The sequence below is a fragment of the Tamandua tetradactyla genome, chromosome 4, assembly GCF_023851605.1.
Source record: "Tamandua tetradactyla isolate mTamTet1 chromosome 4, mTamTet1.pri, whole genome shotgun sequence".
NCBI lineage: Eukaryota > Metazoa > Chordata > Mammalia > Pilosa > Myrmecophagidae > Tamandua > Tamandua tetradactyla.
The window spans coordinates 68604159-68625926 of NC_135330.1; the positions used below are offsets into that span (position 1 = coordinate 68604159).

Below are 21768 nucleotides of genomic sequence, written 5' to 3' on the forward strand. Positions count from 1 at the left end.
ATCCTGTACTTTTTCTTCCAGTACAGACAGGCATGGATGGTACCAGATGTCACAGGGACAGAGGGCCAAGGAAAAGGGAAAAGAAAGTAATAGTCTCTTAAGCCTTTAATAAAATTAATCAGTAGTGTGCTCTACAATTTATGGGGAACCTGATGTTCCTTGCCTCACCCGCTGCTCATGATAGCCCTTGAGACAGGTAAGGCAGGGATTCTTCTTCTTAGACGATGAAACAGATTTATTGAATATCTAGTTATGTATCTCATCAGAAGCTCTTTGAATTTAGAAAGTTAAAGCAATGTGTTTTTCCCCAGAGGGTACAGACCAAACTTTCATTCTTGTAAGCCCAAAAGAATCTTGACAGATACGAATATCAATTCATTGTTTGTGCATTGGGCCCAAACCTCACTTCTGTGTGGCTTTTGTTGGATAGATTTTTCCCTCTCCCTCTTCCTGTCTCTTTCCCTGCTCCCCAACCCTATGTGTATAGACACAGACACGTGTGTGTGTATAAAATTTTTAGTAGAAATTTTTATTGTGGCAACATATATGCAGTGTAAGATTCCCATTTTAATTACTTTAATATATACCGTTCATTGGTGTTAATTGCACTCAGAATGCTATGCCACCATAACCACTATCAATTGCCAAAACATCACCCCAAACAGAAACTCTCTACCCATTAAGGGTAGCCCCCCCATTGCTCCTAACCCCACCCCTGGTAACCTGTTTTGGCAGATTTTTTTTTCTTTTATTGGAGTTTACGTTCTTCATTTTATGTTTTTTCTTAGTTATTGTAACAGTGCTTTTTTTTTTTGATCTTGTGAGTCATCAGTAGCTTTGGCCCTCTCATAATGCTGGATGGTGGGGAGTTGGGATGCTGAGTTAGGAGTTTGGTGTGTATTGCTGAGCTGATCACTGCTTTCCTGGTTCCTGTTATGTGTTCTCTGATCATCCCTGGGCACTGTGCAGTGAGCCCTGGACTCCTGGACTCCGACCCTTCAGCTTCAGGGTCAGTCAGCTTTTATAGCAGACAGCCCGAGAGACCCACAGCTCTGAAAACCTCAGGGCCATGTACCCAGGGCAGGCTCACTGCTGTCTCCCATCTCTCCCCACTTCTTCGATAGCCGGGTCCTCAGACACTGACCGAGTGGGATGGCAGGAGCTGTTCTTTGAGTCAGAGGGGAAGTTTACCTTTCCTCTTTACACCTCTGTATCCCATCTCTCTGTACCGCCGACCCCCACCCCTTCAGTAGATTCTCCCGACTCCTTCAAAATACAGCTTGGATCTGAATCTGTAAAGCTATTTCTATCTCTGTATAAAAACCCTCTCCACCTCCAAGCTTGACTGTCGTCCCTTTCTTTGTGAGTCCTCAGAAGAAATCAGTGAATCGTTATTGATTGCTTCATTGGTTCTGGGCTCTGTGTTAGCTGCGGATTTCTCACATTTGTTTTATATGATGTGACATGGAATCCTGCTGCGTGCCAGGGTTAAGTCATCTGTGCATCTGGTCTTACCGACTAGAATAAAAACTCATTGAGGGTAAGGGCAGTGTTTCCATGTGCCTGTGTACAGGAGTCCATTCAGGCCAGCTCCTCTGCAGATGCTGACAAGTGAATGTGCTGCTGACAATGGTTCGGGCTTAGAGGAAGGGGCGGGTGTGTGCAGGGTCCCACAGAGCTCCATATGTGCCAGTCACTAAGATATGGTGGCTTCTGTTTCCTGGGTCATGAGGGCCCGTAGCTCTCGGAGTGTATGATGCTTACAGAGCTGTTTCTCTGTGGATGAAGCACTGTTTTATTTCTTACCCTCACTTTGAAAACGTTCTTTGTCCAGGAAATCTTGGCAAGTTTCTTATATTGTTTCTTCCATAGTGCAAAACTGGAACTCCTGTAATTTCTTCATTTTTGTCTATTTGTTGGCTCATTCATGTATTTATTAAGTGATGACATTTAGAACTGGTGTGCCCTGCATCAGCAGAGTAACCGGGAAGAGGCTGGGTCAGAAGCCAGGAGAGAATCTGGTCTTGGGTCTGCTCTACTCACTGCTTCTTTCTAGTCTTGAAACCGAAGGCAGTCACTTAACCTTGGAGGATGCTGAGTCAGGTTAATCTGTTCTGAGCCTTGGTTCCATCACCTGGAACATGAGCATTAGAGCTGCTCTGCCTTCCTCATGGGATTGTTCTGAGGACCAAATAAGATAAAGTGTTAAATGATTTTGTAAAAATAGTAGTATTTTGAACATTCAAATCATTTTTGCTGTTGTTGTACAGTGTTAATTTTTTGTGTCTTTACCAGTGGACTAGGGCTAATACTTTTTAAAAAATATTATTATTGAGATATTATTACGCACATACAGTCCATCCAAAGTATACAATCAATAGCTCACAGTATTATCACATAGTTGTGTATTCATCACCATAATCATTTTTAGAAACTTGCATCACTCTAGAAAAAGAATAAAAAAGGCAAAAGAAAAAAAACATATACCATATCCCTTACCCATCCCTCTCATTGCCCACTAATATTGCAATCTACCCAATTTTTCTTTTACCCCTTATCCCCCCTATTATTTATTTATTTTCAAGGCTACCAGAACACAGCTCAACAGTTTCAGGTACTTCCCTCCAGCCACTCCAATACACCATAAACTAAAAAGTGATATCTATATAATACATAAGAATAACCTCCAGGATAACCTCTCAACTCTGTTTGAAACCTCTCACACTGAGACTTTATTTTGTTTCATTTCTCTCTTCCCCTTTTTGGTCAAGAAGCCTCTCTCAATCCCTTGATGCCGGGTCCTGTCACTTTCCCTGTCCTGTCCCATGTTGACAGGGAGATTTATACCCCCTGGAAGTCCTGTCCCAGGGAGGGCAGTCAGTTCACCTGCTACGTTGGCTTAATGAGAGAGGAGGGGCTAATACTTTAAGCAAACATGGTAAAATTTGGATTTCTGAGAGTAAATAAGGTAGCAACCTAAATTAAAGAAACTTTAGTTCCCAGAATGATTAAGTAGACAACCATTTAAAGAAGATCTCACCAGTGTACTTAAAAGTGGACCTGCAAAAAAGTAAAAACTAACTTGCTCTTAATTTTTTTGGCAAATGGCAACGGCACAAGGCAAAATCCTTTGGGGACAAGAAGCATCAGTTATGGATGTTGGTAGTGAATAAAGATTCCACTTGTTATGCAAATTGGTGATTTGAAAGTTTTGCAGAAGGTGAATGAATGACCAGAAAGGTTTGGGTTTCCAGGCTTTTGTACATGCAGTTCTTTTGATCGGAACATCCTGTTCTCCTTTGGTGACTGGTGAACTGCTGAACATGAAGTTGAAACCCTGCTCGGTGGGTAGTTTTTTTCTTTTGCAAAACCCAAAAAGGCCCTCAGGGACTGAATTAATTACTCTTTCTTCTGTCCTAAATATTTCTATACACTGTTTTTCTCACTGTTAAAGCATACATCCTTCCATAATATGGAAAATCAAGAGAAATACAAAACTATAAAATGATCCATAATTTTTACTCCCCCAATATTGTTGACATCTTATCACCTTTCTTTCTAGCCTTTTTCCATGCATATTTTTGCACATTCTTATCATTTCTTGTTACGTGTCTCATTGTGATTACATTATTACACATGCAACTCTTTGTGAGGATCCAAACACACTAAAGGTAGAGACCATTTCTTTTGAATATGTGTCTCTAAAGCTTGTTTGGCAAATAGTACTCAATGACATGTGAAGACGATAACAGGAGGGCAAAAAGAAAGATACGACAGATCCCAGGTGAATTTATAAGCATCTCTCTGTCTTCAGAATTGTTGAAGGAGCTGTCAGAGTATTCACTGGGTGTGACTAATTTACATGTTTTGCCTTGGCCCATCTGATAGGTACGTGTCCTGGAAAACCTTCAGTATGTTGTATTAGACCTAAAGTTAAGCCAATGGTTGTTTTTCAAGCCATACTTTTCCCCACTGTTCATTAACTGCTGATTTCCATCACTGTTGAGGTTTACCTGATGTCCATTGGTTCATTTTTTGGCATGGGTAGGCTCTGGGAATTGAACCCGGGTCTCTGAAATGGCAAGCAAGAATTCTGTCTGCCACAGAGCCACCGGTGTACTGCCCTGTCCATTGGTTCTTGACTCCCTTTATAGTCTACCATCTCTGCCCATGAGCGAGCTTTCCTTGCTAGTCCCCCTGGGCTTCTCAGCTAGAGGTGGCCTTGCCGGCACCTGTGCTGGGACTGGGCGATGTCCCAGCTCGCCACTTACGTGCCGTTCTTTCCTTTTGCTTTTGCAGAGAAGGTGGTACGAGACGGAAAACGAGTACTACTTGCTGCAGTTCACGCTGACCGTCCGCTGCCTGTACTACATCAGCTTCAGCCTGGAGTTCTGCTGGCAGCGGCAGTCCGCCGAGCGTGCCCCCTACTCCTTTCCCTGGGTGTTGGCCTATGTCTTCTATTACCCGGTCTTCCACAATGGGCCCGTCCTTGGCTTCCCGGAGTTCGTCAAGCAGGTAGAGGCTGTTGGGGATGAATTGGTATTCTGTCAGTTCATTCTGTCCTGGTGGCCCTGATCATCCAGAGGTCTTGAACCTTCTCATTCAGGTGTGCCCTGCTTTGCAAATCTACTGCCAACACCCACCAGCTTAAAGAACGGTGTTGTGTTAGTTATCTTGATGTTATTACATAACAAATGAAGTATTTAGGGGAAATAAGTCTTCAAGATAAAGACTGACCTGTCTGTTGTATATTTTTGCTCCAGGAACCGTCTGTTGTGGCAACCAGGGTTAACTAGGGGCACAGCAGGGAGCTTGGGGGTGTGGGATCCACTGCAGGGGAGTACCCAGAAAAGAAAAAAATGGATTCTGATGGTAATATTTGAAAAAGTAGAAAGAGCTTCTGATTGGTAATTAGGATGTTCCCTTTTGTTTTTGCAAGTTGTTTATGAAAGCTCAGCCTTACCCTGGGAAATGTTGTTTCTGGATGACCTAGATGGGGAAATAGAGTTGTGTTGAAGAAAGTGGAGGAGAGTTTAGTAAAGTATGGGAAAGTAACAGTGTGTTTCTGGACGCAGGTACCTGTTTCTGCCCCGGACCCTGCTTGCCTTCTCTGGACAGTGTCCTTGTCTGAAATCCCATCACTGGCTACCTTTGTCTTTCTTGCCTCACTTTTCCCTCATTTAGAACTTTTTTTTCTCAACCCAGAGGTAGCTTGATGGAACATATTTACTAAATTAATTCAATAAGGTATGAGTAATTGGTAATAGCTAAAACAGTGTTTCTCAGGGGACATCCCTAATCACTTCCTCTCCTCCCTAACGCAAAGCAAAACCCTGACAGAGGAGAGAATAATAATGTGTACCCCCCCACCCCCCATCACACCCTCTCCCTGGGCTTGGAAATGTAGCTCAGAGTGCTGGGCAGGCGGCAGCAGCATTCACGTTGACTGCAAAGCCGTGATGGGCAAGCTGTCTGTGTCCCAGGCATGCAGAATGCAAGGAAGGTGCCCCTGTAAAAGAAGTTCTTCAAAATCTCGTGCTTTATTTAAAAAAGAAAATTCATTAAGTTATGCATTCCATTAAAAAGTGTATTTTTGTATTATAACAATAATGTAATGTTTCAAAATTGCCAGTTAAATTATTTAACATTTTTTTTCCCTCCACAAATCTCTAAGTGAAACTGATATTCTAGGCAGATGCATATTTAGCAAATGATTTTTTTTTTCATTTGCCAAGTTTTTATTTCAAAAACATATTATGCTTGAAGTTTTTCCTGTTTTCTTCATACCATTCCAATGAGGGACATAGAAACTGAGTCATGATACTTTAGAGAGCCCTCAGCAGAGAAATCTAAATTCATCCTCTGAATTTGACGACATCACCTTCAAGGTATCCCATGGGTCTTTGATTTCACACAAGGTTTTAAATTGATCTGTACATTGTTCTTCTCTTTGAAAATTTGCTTCTGATTGAAAAAAAATAATGAAAGGTGTTCTGAGGATAAGGAGGAAGGGAAAGTGCGTCCAAGCTTAAATCAGGGTTCGGTTTTATAGTCGTATATCGCAGTCTTGCCACATTGAAACAACAGTTAGCACATAGTTTCTTAAACCTCAGTTTGGATGACATGGGATCATCCTTTTTTCATGAAGTAATTTAAAGTCTGCATTTGAAAATTGAGTTGAAAATTCTTGTGTAAAAAGATGGAGGTGTTTCGGTGGTGGCAGCTGATCATTGTATTCACTGCCTCTTAGTAAGTGGTCTCCAAAGCTCCAGCAGCAGTGTCACCTGGGAACTAGTTAATCCTGCACATGAATCAGAAACTCTGAGGATGGAGCCCAGGGATGTGTTTTAAGCGACCTGCCAGGTGATTTGGAGGCTCATTAGAGTTTGAGAACCTGTGTATTAAGGTCCTCAGAAGAGGTGACAGGGAAGGCACTTTGCAGCATCTGGTCTCAAAGCACAGTATAGACAGGGTGATGTTCCAGTTTGCTAGCTGCCGGAATGCAAAATACCAGAAACAGAATGGCTTTTAAAAGGGGAATTTAATAAGTGCTAATTTACAGTTCTAAGGCTGAGAAAATGTCCAATTAAAACAAGTCCATAAAAATGTCCAATCAAAAGCATTCATCCAGTGATAGATACCTTGGTTCAAGAAAACCAATGAAGTTCAGGGTTTCTCTGTCAAGTGAGAGGGCACATGGCGAACACAGTCAGGGTTCCTCTTTCATCTGGAAAGGCACATGGTGAACACGGTCATGGTTCCTTTCTCATCTGGAAGGGCACATGGCAAACATGGCGTCATCTGCTAGCTTCTCCTGGTTTCAAGTTTCATGAAGCTCCCCGGGAGGCATTTTCCTTCTTTATCTTATAAAGGTCGCTGGCTGGTGGACTCTTCTTCTCGTGGCTATGCCATACTGCTTTGCTCTCTCTGAATCTCTCATTCTCTAAAATGTTTCCTTTTTTATAGGACTTCAGAAACTAATCAAGACCCACCCAAATGGGTGGAGATATGCCTGTACCTAATTGAGCTTAACAGCCACTCTTGATTAAATCACATCTCCAGGGAGATGATCTAATTACAATTTCAAACATGGAATACTGAATAAGGATTAGAAGAAATGGCTGCCTTTACAAAATGGGATTAGGATTAAAACATGGCTTTTATAGGGTACATACATCATTTCAGACCAGCACAGGTGGATTCCAGCTCTCCAACTTTTGTCTCTTTTGCAGTCTCTTCACATCCTGATTTTGAATTCTTCTGAATTTCCATCTGGTTACTTTTGCACTAATATCCACACACACCTATACCCTTCTCCTGATGACTCTGTCAGAGGAAACGTAGAATAAAATCCATTAGAAGGAAACAGGTTATTTTCTCAACTGCCTCTTAGCTATGAGGAGTTTTTCTTTGGGGGTCTTCACTTTGTTATTAAGCAGAATAATCGTTCTTTTTACTTTTCACCTCTTCCTTTCAAATTTGGCCCTTCGAGACCTAACAGGACTATCAGAGCCCATTGCATGCTCCTCTTTCTCTGATGTGCAGGGCATGTGTCAAGTTATTGCTTTCTTAAATCCTTATCCATCAGCTCTTATTCTCTTCAGTTTCCCAGTCTGAGCCAGGAGAAGGGGGTGATTTCGTCCTACCAGGACTCAGGTATAGAGACTCAGGGTTGAATATGCATCTTATCTTTTTTCCCCTTCCAAGAAAGCAGCAACTGCTGAAAGCAGGGGACTAGGAAAGGCATATTAAAACCTTTCTCTATGTTGGCAGAAAAGTGCCTAGAAAAGGCAGTATGTTCAGTAAGCTACAGAGCAAATAAATAGGCCGGGAAGCTTCTGTAGTTGCTGGAGGTGTCTGTCAGGGCCCTGTATGGGAAAAGGAGGTCTGGAAGGAGAAGGGTTAAACTCGAAAGCTGATCATTTAGTGAGCGAGAAGATTCCTTCAGAGAGGCCGAGAAAGGAAAGACTGAGAGCAGGAGGAAGACCAGTTGGAAGAACTGTCAGCCAAGTATGCTCCGAACAAGTACTTGAATGAATGAATGAAATGCCTTCCGATATAAGGCTTAGTAATATGCAAATTCCTGGCCCTTCCCGTATTCTCAAGTGAATGCTTGAGAGTGATGCAGAGCGGGAGAGCGAGGCGGCACCACCAGGGGGCAGCAGAGACTCGTGGTGAAAGCACACCGAGTGGAAAAGCAGGTCAGAACCTTCAATGAATCCCCAGTTGGTAAAATGATATTTAGGTACACGCTTGGAGAATGTACTTTCCACCCAAGTTTTGGGCATGTAAATTTATATACAAAAGACGAGAGATGTATATCCAGATGCAGAGCCGGTAAACTCTGTGTGAAGCGTGTGAAGTTTACATACATCAATCATGCACAGGTACAGTTGTGCCTGTTAAAAGCCCTTGAAGGTGGGTGGATCTCTGAGGACATGTAGAGTTTTAGGAACACGGGCCCCTTTGTTTTTCTCCCGTGGAACTCAGACCTGAGCATGGGCTGAGGCGGGGTCCGGGGTGGGGAGGGGGTCCAGGGAAAAGCAGGACAGTCTGTTTTCCTGCTTAGCGTGGAGTCTGGGGTTGATGTATCTTTCTTTAAACAGGATGGATTGTGGAGTAGGGGCGTCTCTGTGGACTGGGGTAAGGAGGCAGGGGAGAAAGTGAGCCCAGGTGTGGTAGGACCAGGGGGATTTTCCTGGCTGAGGGCTGTGCTTTCACCTCGAGGACGGAGCCAGTGCTTTATCCAGTAGCATGGCCTGGTGGGAAAGCGGAGACTCACTCAGTTGAAATCCCTGTTCTGTAAGTTACTTACCTAGGCCTCTGTTTATCACATCCGTGAAAGAATAATAGTAGCTCTCTCGCAGGATTGTTGTCAGGATTAAATGAAGGTAAATTAATGTGTGCTGATATATAACAGTATGAACTGTCAGCTATTAATATTGTTAGTAGTATTGTTAGCCAAAAATGTGTGGCAGTTCTAGGGTTAGTTTAGGCCAGACTTTAGACCCTGAGTATCCCATCACCAGGGTGGGCACAGTGGCGGGGCAGTCTGGACATTGGCCATCCTTGGCCTCAGCAGAGTCCCACTTGGTAGTCTCATCTGTTTGGAAGAGAGGCCCAGGCGGCTGCGACGGGTACTGACTGGATGGACCCGATCTCCGGGCAGGCTTGTCGGTGCCCCAGATAAACCGTCCAGGGTTTGGGGTGGGCTCTGCTTCTCGAGGACATATAGAATAATAATAATTGTAATAAATCATTCTGACTGAGTGCTTACTCTGATCCATGCTTTATGTGTTCTAACTCATTTAATCCTGATACCACTGTTTGGGAGAGCTGCTGGTGGTATCACTTTACAGGTGGGGAAACTGAGGCCGGAAGAGGCTAATGGAATGCAGTTTGAGGTAAGAGGAAGAAAACATGAGCCTTGTCACACTGATGTGACAGGAGTTTGAGAGAAGATTGAGTGTTGTCTGGTGGCCATGCGGGTCCGGAGACTCCACTGGCCAGGCTAGGTACCCGCTCTGTGACAGCAGTGCAGCTGCAGACCCTACTTTCTGTCCTGGCCAAGGAGGGGGGACGATGAGGGTGTGATTAGGGGGCGACTTGTTGTGAGTACGGTTATGGTCTGTGCACCCTGAAGGGTGAGAAGCTACCACTACCATAAAGAAATAAGATCCCCAACTCCATTTCTCAAAATCCAAGCAGAGAGAAACACGAGCGTTGGTGGCTGAGGTGGCACAGTTGATAAGGTTTTAACCTGGATAAGGTTTTTGTTTAACTTCACAGACATATACATTACTAATATGTGAAGGAAAAGAGCCTTTCATCTTTGAAATCTGTCATCTTTAATCATCAGAATATCTTTGAAAGAGAGAGAGAGGCTTAGATATTCCTTTTTATGCAATTTGCATGAAATGAGGTATTAAATATATAATGTGTTTTAAAATGCACTTTGCAGATGAGTTAATGTGTATTTTTTTAGTGGGGCCTCAACTAAAAATTCCCATTGATGGCAGTTCCCAATGGTCTTAAGGTTGGCACTCCCCCAGGTGTGGAATATTGCTAATGAATACCATGCATGAGACAAGAGGATGACCCAGCTCGTTAGGTGATCTGTGTGCTGCGAGTCGATTCTTCCTGCTGGACTGACAAGGGATAAATGCTGAATTTTTTAAATAAAAGGGAGTTGACGAATTAAAGGTATAGATGGACTGTAATAATGACATGACTATAAAGGAAATTGAAAACGCTTGTTTTTCCTTTACATAAAAGCAAATAGAAAAAAAGTGTTTTCCTTCTGCTGTGCTTATTTGTATAATTAAGGAACATACACTTCTGTTACTCTGAATGCGGAGGCATTCAGCATCAATAAAGGAGCATTGCAGAGAAAAGTCCGGCCCTTTTGGTGCAGTATGCCTTATTAAATCTGGTAGGGAAATTTTGCCCTGGGGAGAGTAGGTAAGTCATTCTTGGGAAGCCAGTCAGCCACAAAATATGCCTCATGTTTCTGCATAATTATAGATATATGTGTCATTTTAGAGTACACACTATGTGTGGAGGGAAAGGAGGGCCTCTGAATTGTCCTTGAAAGGTGATTGCCTCAAGCTGAGAGGTGACTGGATAGAGGTTTCCCTGATTGCCTGCCTGGGCTGTTTGTTCCTTTTCCCCTCCAGCCTGCCCCGTTCCAGTCTGGCTGCTCTCAGTCCTCTGGGGTGGGCCATATACTCAGGGTATATGTCTTTGGCAGCCCATGCAGGACTGTTCTTCAGGGGCCTACAGGCAACATGCGAAATTGCTTGTTTGCAGCCTGGAAAAACTCATTTGTGCAAGGACTGTTTTCTATCAGCGCTGCTTTAGGGGCCGTCACTACGTCCAATAGGGAGTTTGCTTCTCTTCAAAAGTGTGGCACCAAGGAAAGCCTGTCCCCTGGTCTGGAATGATTCTGGCACTTCTCCGTGTCTCTGCCTTGTTCCGAGCTCTTCCAGCCTCCACAGATGAGTACATAGTATATTCTTCATTGCTTCCTCATTCTAGGTGTTTCTGATGGTCGTTAGGTCAAAACAAGTATGTTTTAGGGCTCTTAAAAATGGTTGAGAATTAACAAAGAGGAACTCGGTTCATAGTTAAGGAAACCTGAGAGTGAGATGGGAAACTGAGGAGAAACAAAGATAGGTCCAGTACCGAAGAGAAGAGTACTTTTTCACAGAGGATGCTGGTCTTCCCAGTGGGGAATCCTGACACCAGGCATTTTGAGAAGCAGGTGCAGTAATTGAGAGGCTTGGAGTCCAAGCTGAGAGGACCAGAACCTTCACGATATAGTAAAGTTACATTTCCTTTTTCTCTGATTACGAAAAACCACGAATAAATTTTTTTTATTGTGGTAACATATATATAACATAAAAATTTCCAATTTAACCATTTTAAGTGTGCGATTCAGTGGCGTTAATTACATTCACAACGTTGTGCGACCACCATCCATTGTCAAAGTTTTTCTTCTCCTCAAAGAGAAACTCTAGTTTGCATTCATTAAGCAATACCTCCCCAACACCCCTCTCCCACCCCTGTTAACAGTCTAGTCTATTTTCTGTCTCTAGGAATTTGTCTATTCTGGACATTTCATATAAGCAGAATCATACAATATTTCTTCTTTTGTGTGTGGCTTATTTCAGTGTAGCATGATGTTTTTTTATGGAAAAGCAATCAATTTTGTCAAAAACAACCTAAAATCTAACCATATAAAACTTATCACAGTCATCATTTTGGTGTGTATCTTTCCAGCCTTTCATTATTTACACACAGTGAACAAAATTATGTTTCTTGGCTGCTTAATACTGAGGTGTGCTCATGCAGTTAGGCTTTCCCTGCCCCCCAAACTGTTGACCGTTTGACTTAGTTCTTTTTTCTTTCTCTTCAGTTAAATAACGCAAACACAAATGTCCTGACAGATAGATGTTTCTGCTTCCGAGGTTTTTGCCATCCACTGGCTTGTAGACCCACTGCTGTAGACATTGCAGCGTCTCTAGTACATGTGTGCTTGAGGCAAGGATTCCAAAGAGAACCGTGCTCAGGATACGCCTGGGAAGGTGGCTGCATTGTGTCACCATAGGGCAGCTCTGACTGGGGTTAGCTGCTGTCAATACCACACATACACCAATATGCCCAGTCTTCCTTCTTGGGTGTGGCTTCCCAAGCAGCTCTGTCAAAATTGAGTAGGTAAATCCTTGGAAGCGGTTGCTATCGTTTCCTAACAATGCAGGTTGGTTAGCAGGGCAAGATATTTCCTGGAGATAAACTGAGGAAAACCAAAGGAAGAAAGGTAATTCTGTTAGTTTGACTAGTTTACATTAAGAACTTAAACCAAATGCTTTCCTTAGTATAACCAACCAAGTAGAAAGCAAAGAAAGGAAAGTCATTTATTGTAACACCACTGATCCAACCACAACGTTTTAACCCAGCTTCTTGCTGTAGAAGGACTGTTTAAGAAAATGGTAGAATGTATATGTTTAAAACTGGAATAAAATATATACGTTGTGGCGTGCAGATCGCTGAAGGCAGTGTCCACCCGCACCTTGTCATGGGAGGGAGTGGAGGGTTAGGGAAGTGTCTCTGGATCACCTTCTAGAAACTTGAGTTTAGTGTCTTATACCCTAACTGTCAAATGCTAAATCAAATCCATCCTCTCTGCTAGCTGCTTACAGGTTCAGCTCTGTCATCTATGGATTAGTTTCACCTTTGCATTTCGAGGCAGCCTTTAGTCAAATGAAGTCTTGTTATTGTAGGATTGAGAAAACTTGTACGCTCTCTCTTGTTTTTCTGTGTCTGTGTTTGTATGGTGATGTAAGGTTGAAATTGAATTCTTTAAAAATTTTTCAGCATGCGTATGCATTCCAGAACCTATGTCTTTTAAACTACTGTGCATCTCTATAGCAGATGGGACCACTGTCATATCACAATGCTATGAACTGGACTGCTTTGGTAGAGGGTCTGGTTTTTTTTTTCTTGCCTGAATTATCATGTGTTGAACATACTCTCAGTCATTTATATCTGTGAGTAATCAAAACATCTCTTTTTCACTTGCTGTATTTGACTCTGAAGTATCTCCTGGTTTGGCCCGGTAGCTGAGTCTGGGACAGCACAGGGAAACAATGGGGAAAAGACACACATAATAATCGGCTGTCATCTACCAGTTGACACTGTCATATATAAACACTTTTTATATGACAGACCCTGTATGCAGTACTTTATAGACTTTATCTTATTTAATCATCACAACAATTTTTCTCACTTTATGTATGAGGAATCCAAGACTCAGGTTAAAAAAACTTGCTTAGGATCACTGATATAATTTATGCTAGAATTTCTTCCCGATTCTCTCTGACTCTCAAGTTCAATTTTTAAAGTATTACTCTATACCTACCACTGAGGAAGAGACTTGTCCCATGTATGTGTCCTTGTTTGTTTCACTCTTCAGAAACAACTTACTGTAGAATGACACACCCACACTTAATTTTTCTTTTGCTCTCTGGTCACCCTGTCGTTCTGCCTTTCTCTTACCGCTTCTGTCTTCTGTCATGACTTGAGTGGTGATGGACGAAGGCAGGCAGGGCGACACCTGGAGCCCCAAGAGATTCCAAAGTTCCAGGGAGACTAGACTGGCTGCTTCCCTCCCACCTGGGTTCCTCCGGGGCTGCCTCAGGGGTGGAGGGATGCTGTGCCCATCTCTTTTCTTGGCGCTAATCTAGTTCGTCAGCCCAGCCTTTACTCTGGGTCGGGGTTTTCAAGCTCGGATATAGCTTTTTCTACCCTGAAAATTGAGTTTTGCCAAAGCAAGCCAAACCAGCCCTCTATTAGTAGATACAGCAATAGAACTTGTGGGAAGTTTATTAAAAACATTATCAAGGGGGCTATTTGAAAGGTTTTACAAATCGATGCGCAATGTCTTCTGTTTCTGTTTCAGATGCAGCGGCCGGAGCTCGGCTCCCTGAAGGCCAGCATGTGCACCCTCGCTGTGGGGCTGGGCCGCCTGCTGTGCTGGTGGTGGCTGGCGGAGCTGATGGCCCACCTGATGTACATGCATGCCATCTGCAGCAGCGCCCCTCTTCTGGGGACCGTTTCTTGCTGGACCTTAGGTAATTGCTGAAATCTCCGTTGGCCTGACAGGTACCAAGGGTTAGCTTCAGAGTAGAAGCTGGAGTGGTGGCAGGCAGGGGTGCGGTTGTCTTGAGCAAACCCTCTATTAAAAAAAAAAATCTTAAAAATATTTTTATTAGAAAAAATTGTTCCTTTGTGGCCAAGGTTACACAGGTATGAGGTGGCTGACTGAGGCGAGGGCGGGCCAGGAGAGTCAAGGATGGGAGCGATGATGTTGTAAAGGGCTTGGCTGGGTCTGCCTCTGCACAGTGTGGCCAGAGTTGCGTTTGGGAACAGAAGGCGAGAGCAGCCCGGGGGCAGCCTTTGAGTTCCTTCCAGGAGGCAGCACTCCACGTCTGAGTCGTTCTGCAGTCTTGCTTGTTCTGCTTGTGGAAGGTACGAAGGAGAGAATATGGGCTTCCAAGTCAGACAGGTTTGAGTCCTGAAACTCTGAGCTTGAACATCATCTTCTGTGAAGTGGGGAGACATACCTTTGCAGGCTTGAATTGAGGATGAAATGAAACGAGGCATATTAAAGGACTTATAAAGTGTCTGGTGGATAAACAGCATGTGTGCATGTGTATGTTTCCCTTTCTGTTGGTCCCTTTTTTTTAATCCACCCATCTCTTTGTAGCTGGGGGTGAGATGGGATAGAAGTCAATTTCTTCAGCAAAGCATAAAAACATCTGAGTCTCCTGTAGAGGATTTGTTTGTGGAGAAACAATTGTTCTTTTTTATTCCTTCAGCCAAAACAGCAGAGGCCTGGCCTCTTTCTAAAGTAAATCTCCTGCTGTGCTTGTTTCCTCTCCTTTGAGGAACTTCCCCAGTGGCTGGATTCAGCCTCAGGGTCTGACCTCTAGCCTGTAACTCCAGTGGGAAATGTGTGATCTTCCGGGCAGATTAAACTGCTCCTTGCAGAGGGCAAGAGTACAAGCTTAACTTTTAATCTGTTTTTTGATTTATAGATCCTTTTTCATCTCGATTGTCCTTGGTATTGCACATACTAAACCAGAATGTTTTTAAGGACGACTGATATAATGCTGAGCTGTTTTAATGACAACCTCTACTTTCCAGACCTTTTCATGGTGAAAGTTTTAATGATGGGATTAGACAAACAGAACAGGAATAAACGATGGTTTATGCTGTCAGATTCCAGTTGTACAGCATCTGAATTAGCTGTTTCAGTTCAGATGTTTTTAACTAGAGGTAATGGAAAACTCAAGTCAAAATGGGGCTTAAGAATAAGGATAAGTCATCTCCTGTAATTTTTACTCCTAAAGTCAGCACCAGGGGTGGTAAATTTGGTGGCTTAGAGGCGATATGAGTGATCTATGTGGGTATGTGCCATTCAGCTTAAGAATTAGCCAGAATCCTAGAAGCCCCTTTTTTGTATACCCCAGTCCTATCCCTCTTTCTCCTTTTTCCATAAAGGTAGCCACTATTGCCCTCTGTTTCATTATACTTTTACCATAGTTATATGCCTAAAATTGAGTATTTAGAACATATAAATAGATGCATATGAAGTATATTCTTTTTTTTCCTTAACATTGTGATCTCGGGAATCATCCATGTTGATACATGTTTCAGTGGATTGCTTATTTTCACTGTTGTGTAGACACACTATTTGTCCATTCTATTTATAGGAGCATATTTGAGTTTTTTGTAGGGTTTGATATTACACATAACAGTTTCTGCAAGTCTCCTGAAGCACATGTGCGAGAGTGTCTCTGAGGTATCTACTCGCTTTGAAACTCCTTCATCCATGGCCCACAGTAAGAAATGAATTTTACTGTTAGACACACACTCACACATACACACACACACACTCATACTCACACATAGGGTGTGTGTGTGTAAATTTTCACAAAGCAATACATAACCTTAAACCCCTTGCAATGCACTCTGATGTTTTATTTTCTGTTCTATACTATTTTATTTGGAAATGCTGTTTAGAAACCACTAAACTGGGTGGGTCACTATTCAGAATTTGAGAAACACTGTTAGGATGTAACTAGAAATAGAATTTCTGGGTTGTGGGCAATATATATATTAAGGTTTACAAGATAATGCTCCATTATTTTTTAAATTGGTTATACCAGTTTATTCCCATCTCAGCAGTGTATGAGAGGTCTCATTGCTCAAAATTGTCTTTGACATTTGATAATGGTTTTTAATTTTGAGTTATATCTTATGGTTTTAAATCGCATGTCCCTGTTTAATAATAAATTTGAGCATCTTTTCATAGGTTTACAGGATTCAGCATATCATTTTCAGTAAAATACCTGTTAGTAAAACTTTTGCATATTTTTCTATTGGGATTTTTGTCTTTTTTCTTTTGATCCATAAGAGTCATTTATCCTGTCTTACCACCTTTTACAGTTATATGTAGTATTGTAAATATTATCTTCTGCCTCATGGTTTGACTCTTTATGCTTTTTGTGTTGTGTTTTGATGAAAAGAATTTATTTTAATGTAGTTGAATTTACACATTTGCCTTTATTGCTTGTATCCATGGGGTCTTTTAAAAATAATTATTTCCTGCCTCAAGGTCATAAAGGTAATCATCTGCATTTTCTTTTAAAGTTTATAAATATAAAGACAATCTTTTATTTTTACAGAAGCAGTCTGTTATATTGTAGAAAATTAGAAAATATAGATGATCACCTTCCCATCCACCCAGAGATAGTCACTGATAAAATCTCAATGAGTGTATTTCCCCCATTTATGTTTTTTCCTCAAATGACGTTATACTATATACATCTATAAATACACACACGCTTATTTTGATAAATATACGTATCTGTATATGTAGATACATATGCATGTAGATATGCATGTATCTACATATATGATTTTATAACCTGAGATTTATTTGCGTCAATGATTTCTACCTTTCCACACCAGTACATTTTCATCTTTATCTAATACACTGACAGCAATCAGATTTTACCAGTTAACCCCAAAAGTCCTCTGTACCTTATTTGTCCAAGCCAGTGTTCAGTCCAGGATAATGCATGTATCTAATTATTTTGTTCCCTAAGACTTTTAATCTAGTACCATCTCCCTCTTTTAAACTTTTTATTTTGAACTAATTTTAAACTTATAGGACAGTTGCAAATATAATAGAAACCCATAAAGAAAACTCCATCATAGCCATTCCCACTCCCCCAAATACCTAGGTCCACCAATTTTAACATTGCCCACCTTTACTCACCCATTTTATTTCTCTCTTCCTCCCTCTTTCCTGTCCTTACCCCTCTCCCCTCCCCTCCCTTCCCCTTTTCCCTCCCCACCTTCTTCCCTCCCTCTTTCATCCCTGCCCCCCTCTTCCTACCATGTGTTTCCTGCAAATAACAATATTCACTTATGTAACCACCTTAAGTGCAGTCGTCAAATTCAAGAATTTAATATTGATACAAAGCTTATATTCTGTATTTCAATTTTCCTTATGTCTCAATAATGTCCATTTGAGCCTCCATTCTTAGATTCCATCCAGTATCATCTATTGCAGTTAATTGTCATTGTCTCTTTAGCTTTTCTAAATTTTGAAAGTATATATACAACGTAAATCTTCCTATCCCAGCCTCTCCCAACCATAGTCTTCAGTAGTATTATCACATTCACAGTGTTGCATTACCCTTTCTACCATCCATCACTAGAACTTTCCCTTCCCTCCAACCAGAAAACTTACACTCATTTCTTACGAACTCCCTATTGTCTTTGCTCCTTACCCTGGTAACCTGTACTCGGTTTTCTGTCTCTATGATTTTGCATATTCTTTGATGTATTTTTTGTGGTTAACCATGGGGCGTAAATTTAACATCCTACATCTATAACAATCTCATCTGGTTTGTTACCAAATTAACTTCAATGGCATCCATAAACTGTGTTCCTATACCCTTCTGTCCCCTACTTTTTGTCACAAATTACATGTTTATACATTATGAGTCCAAAACCATTGAATTATTCCGTTTAATGCATCTGCCTTTAAGAAGTAAAAAGTGGGTTTACAGACCAAAATACAATAGTGCTGTCATTTATATTTACCTATGTTGTTATCTTTACTGGAGATTTTTATTTCTTCATGAAACTCAAGTCAACTGTCTAGTGTTCTTTCCTTTCAATGTGCAGAACCCCCTTTAGCATCTCTTTTACGGCAGTCTGGTGGTGATGAAGTTTCTCGGCTTTTGTTTATCTGGGAAAGTTTTAATTCTTCCCTCATTTTTACTTTTTTTTGTGTGTGTATATGCTGTATTATGGGGGTCACATTTCATTCTTTTTCCATGTGAGTATCCCGTTACTGCAGCACCATTTGTTGAAGTTTTGTTTGTTTTTTCTTTCTTTCTTTGCTTGCTTTGTTTTTGGGAAAGTGTGTGGGCCGGGAATCGAACCTGGGTCTCCTGCGTTGCAGGTGAGAATTCTACCACTGAACTACTTTCCTCTTTTTTTTGTTCTCTTTTTGCATGGGCAGGCACCGGGAATTGAACCCAGGTCTCCACGTGGCAGGCAAGAACTCTGCCTGCTGAGCCCTTCCATCCTTTTTTTTGAAAGATTTTTTTCACATACAGAATTCTTACTTTGCAATTCTTTTTTACTTTCAGCACTTTAAATATGTTTTCCTACTACCTTCTTGCCTCCTTGGTTTCTGATAAGACACTGGCACTTGATCTTCTTGAGGCTCCTTTTATGTGACACATTGTTTCTTTTGTGTGGCTCTCAGAATGCTCGGTTTATCTTTGGCGTTGGACAATTTGATTGTAACATGACACACTGTGGGTCTATCTGGGTTTACACCATTTGAAGTTCTCAGAGTGTCTCAGATGGATATATTCATGTCTTTCGTTAAATTTAGGAAGTTGTCAATCATTTCTTTGAACATTTTCTCTGCTCATTTCTCTCTCCCTTCTCCCGGGACTCCTACAAGGTGTATATTGGAACATTCGATGGTGCCTCACGGGTTCCTCACACTCTGTTCACTTGTCTTCGTTCTTTCTCATTATGCTTCTCAAACTGGATGATTTCAATTGTGTTCTCTTCAAGTTTGTGGATTCTTTCTTCTGCCAGCTTCAATCTGCTGCTGAACCCCTTTGGGGAATTAAAAATTTCTGTTATTGTGCTTTTCAGCTTTCTTTGGTTTCTTTTCATAATTTCCATCTCTCAATTGATATTCTCTTTGTGTTCATCTGTTGTTTTCCTGATTTCCTTTAATTCTTTCCCCATGTGTTCTTTTAGCTCTTGGAGCATATTTTGGACCAGGTCAAATATTCCTTACTGATGGTTTCTAATGCTTTCTTTTCATCACTTCCTATGTCTTTGTATGCTTTATAATCTTTTGTTGAAATCTGGGCGCTTTGATATTTTAATGCGTTATTTCTTGAATTGAGACTCTGAGGCATCTCATCTGTTCCCTAAGCTTGCATCCAGCTAGTGTACGACAGAGCTTTCCTTTAATGCCTGGAGCATACACAAACAAAATAATAATAAAAGAAAGAAAAGCAAAAGAAAGCATCTTTCCCAGTTTTCAGATTGACCTGTGCCAATGCTCTCCTTCAGGGCTTATCCACATAATAAATTTAGAGAATAACTCCAGGCCAAAGTGTAGCGGCTTCTGTTGTTCTTTGGGCATGCTTTACATGGATCTGAATGTTTCCTTGTCCCTAGGAAACAGTTTTCTCATAGTCCCGGGTACTGCACTGTATGTCCTACATCCAGCAACCCCTTTCCCCAGGTAGCACTTGACTGCTCTCTCACAGTATTCTGTAGGAGAGCTCTATGAGCCACCTGCTGTGCACGGGACAAGTTCTGGAAAAGTAAGTCCTTTTCAGATCACCACCAGACATATTGTGCCAGACATATGCCCAGGAATTACCTTGCTCCTTCTGGAACTGAGACCAGGGATTCTCAATTAGAGCTTCACCAAGCCAGTGAGGGGTGGGGCAGGGGCCAGCCCTGGCACCAGGAGATCCTATCACTTTTTCTTTCTGTTGATTTTTCTTTATTGTACAATTGTTTTCCTGTTCGTTACCTTTATTTTTTTTTTGCATTTATCTTTGTTTTCTTTTTTCTACATTTTTTAGTTTAATTTGCTATTCTTTTTCTAACTTCTTGGGATGGATGCTTAAGCGTTACATTTCAGCCTTCCTTCTCTTCTAATGTATGATTTTAGGGATATGAATTTCCCTCAGAGCACTGCTTTTTTTGGCTAAAATTTCATATAGATTTTGATATGGTGAATTTTTAATATCATTCAGTTGAATTTTTAATACCATTCAGTTCAAAATATGTTCTAATTTCCTCTGAGATTTCTTCTTTGACTCGGGTATTTAGAAGCATATTGCTTCTTGTCCAGACATGTGGCAATTTTCTAGTGTATTAAGGTTCTCTAGGGAAACAACCAACAGGAGATATCTGTAAATATGAGATTTTATAAAAGTGTCTCACACAACTGTAGGGATGCACAAGTCTGGATTCCGTAGGGCAGACCATGAGATGGCAAATCGAATGAAGGTTTTCTTTTTTTTTTTTCTGGCCACTCCAATGAAGGTGTTCGATTAATTCCGCCAGAGAGTTTGTGGGCTGAAGTCAAGATGAAAATTCTCTCTTCTGACTTCTGAAGTCATCACTTCTCCTTTTAAAGCCTTTAGCTGATTGTATTAAATATCTCTCATTGCTGAAGACACTCGTTAGTTGATTGTAGATGTAATTAGTCATAGATGCACTCAACTTACTTATGATTTAAGTCTATAAAATGTCCTAGCAATAATGGTTACGCCAATGCTTGCTTGACCAGACAACTGGACACAATTACCTGGCCAAATTTACACATAATCCTAACCATCACAGTCCACCCCTTGTTGGTTTGGCAGCTATACACATCACCTGAAACCATATATAATCTCTAAATAAAAATAGAATAACATATTTTTCACCTAACAATACTCAACTGTCCTGCATATGACCGGCAATGCACTAAATCTCTCCAGAATAGGGTGCAAGTTCTTGGTAATATTCACTGTTGAACTTGATATCCTACAATTTAAATGCTATAACATGAACAATGCAACTTATGTGATAAGGAGATATGATAGAGAAGAAAACAAAGATATTTACTTTAAGTACTTTATGAGTACAAACATACTCATAACAAAACAAGGAATGAATATTCATACCATTACAGTCCTCGTTTCTGTAACCAGTCATGTGGTCATAGTTCATTTTTATCACCGTCTTCTATCTATTCCATGTTCCCTTTAACATCAGCAAGCATCTCAGCTGGCTGTGGTTCTTGGCCTGGTGGGATAACCTAAACCTTCATTCCTGAAGTTTCTGGGTCATTGGTAGTCCTGCATAGATTGGGTTGTTGCACTTTTTTATTGACTTTAATCACAGAGTGTGAAAGGTACTAAGAGACACACTAGGGGATCGCCTATATTCCAGGAAAACTCTTCTTTATCTCCATTTTGTAGTTGCAGTCCTTATTTCCCTTGATAGGATTAATTGCCCCAGCCAGTATAATAATCTTCTTCCTGCCTATTGATTCAGAGGCATGAAAAGCCCAAAGTGGCCTGGTGGCAGTCTTAACTTCCAGTTCTGTGGAATCATTGTTGTGTCTCCTTGTGGAAGCACTCATCCTTT

The 21768-nt window shown here is 41.3% G+C and overlaps 1 protein-coding gene and 1 long non-coding RNA gene across 17 annotated transcripts in view; one reads left to right on the top strand and one right to left on the bottom strand.

Annotated features, from left to right (window-relative positions):
* The window catches only part of HHAT (hedgehog acyltransferase), a 472050-nt gene that overhangs the window by 86254 nt on the left and 364028 nt on the right, over positions 1-21768 (top strand). For 13 of the 15 annotated variants that reach the window (XM_077157719.1, XM_077157721.1, XM_077157722.1 and 10 more), the window contains 2 exons: positions 4300-4515; positions 13961-14132. In XM_077157719.1, the coding sequence (XP_077013834.1) occupies positions 4300-4515; positions 13961-14132 (388 nt within the window). The remainder of the gene's footprint in view (positions 1-4299; positions 4516-13960; positions 14133-21768) is intronic. The other 2 variants (XM_077157729.1, XM_077157730.1) reach the window with 1 other exon arrangement.
* Positions 1801-21768, bottom strand: part of LOC143681022 (uncharacterized) — a 42407-nt gene continuing 22439 nt past the window's right edge. Inside the window, exon 4 of one of the 2 annotated variants that reach the window (XR_013174313.1) lies at positions 1801-2181. This is a non-coding gene — a long non-coding RNA (uncharacterized LOC143681022). Of the gene's footprint in view, positions 2182-11774; positions 12296-21768 lie in introns of those variants that run through there. The other variant, XR_013174312.1, reaches the window with a different exon arrangement.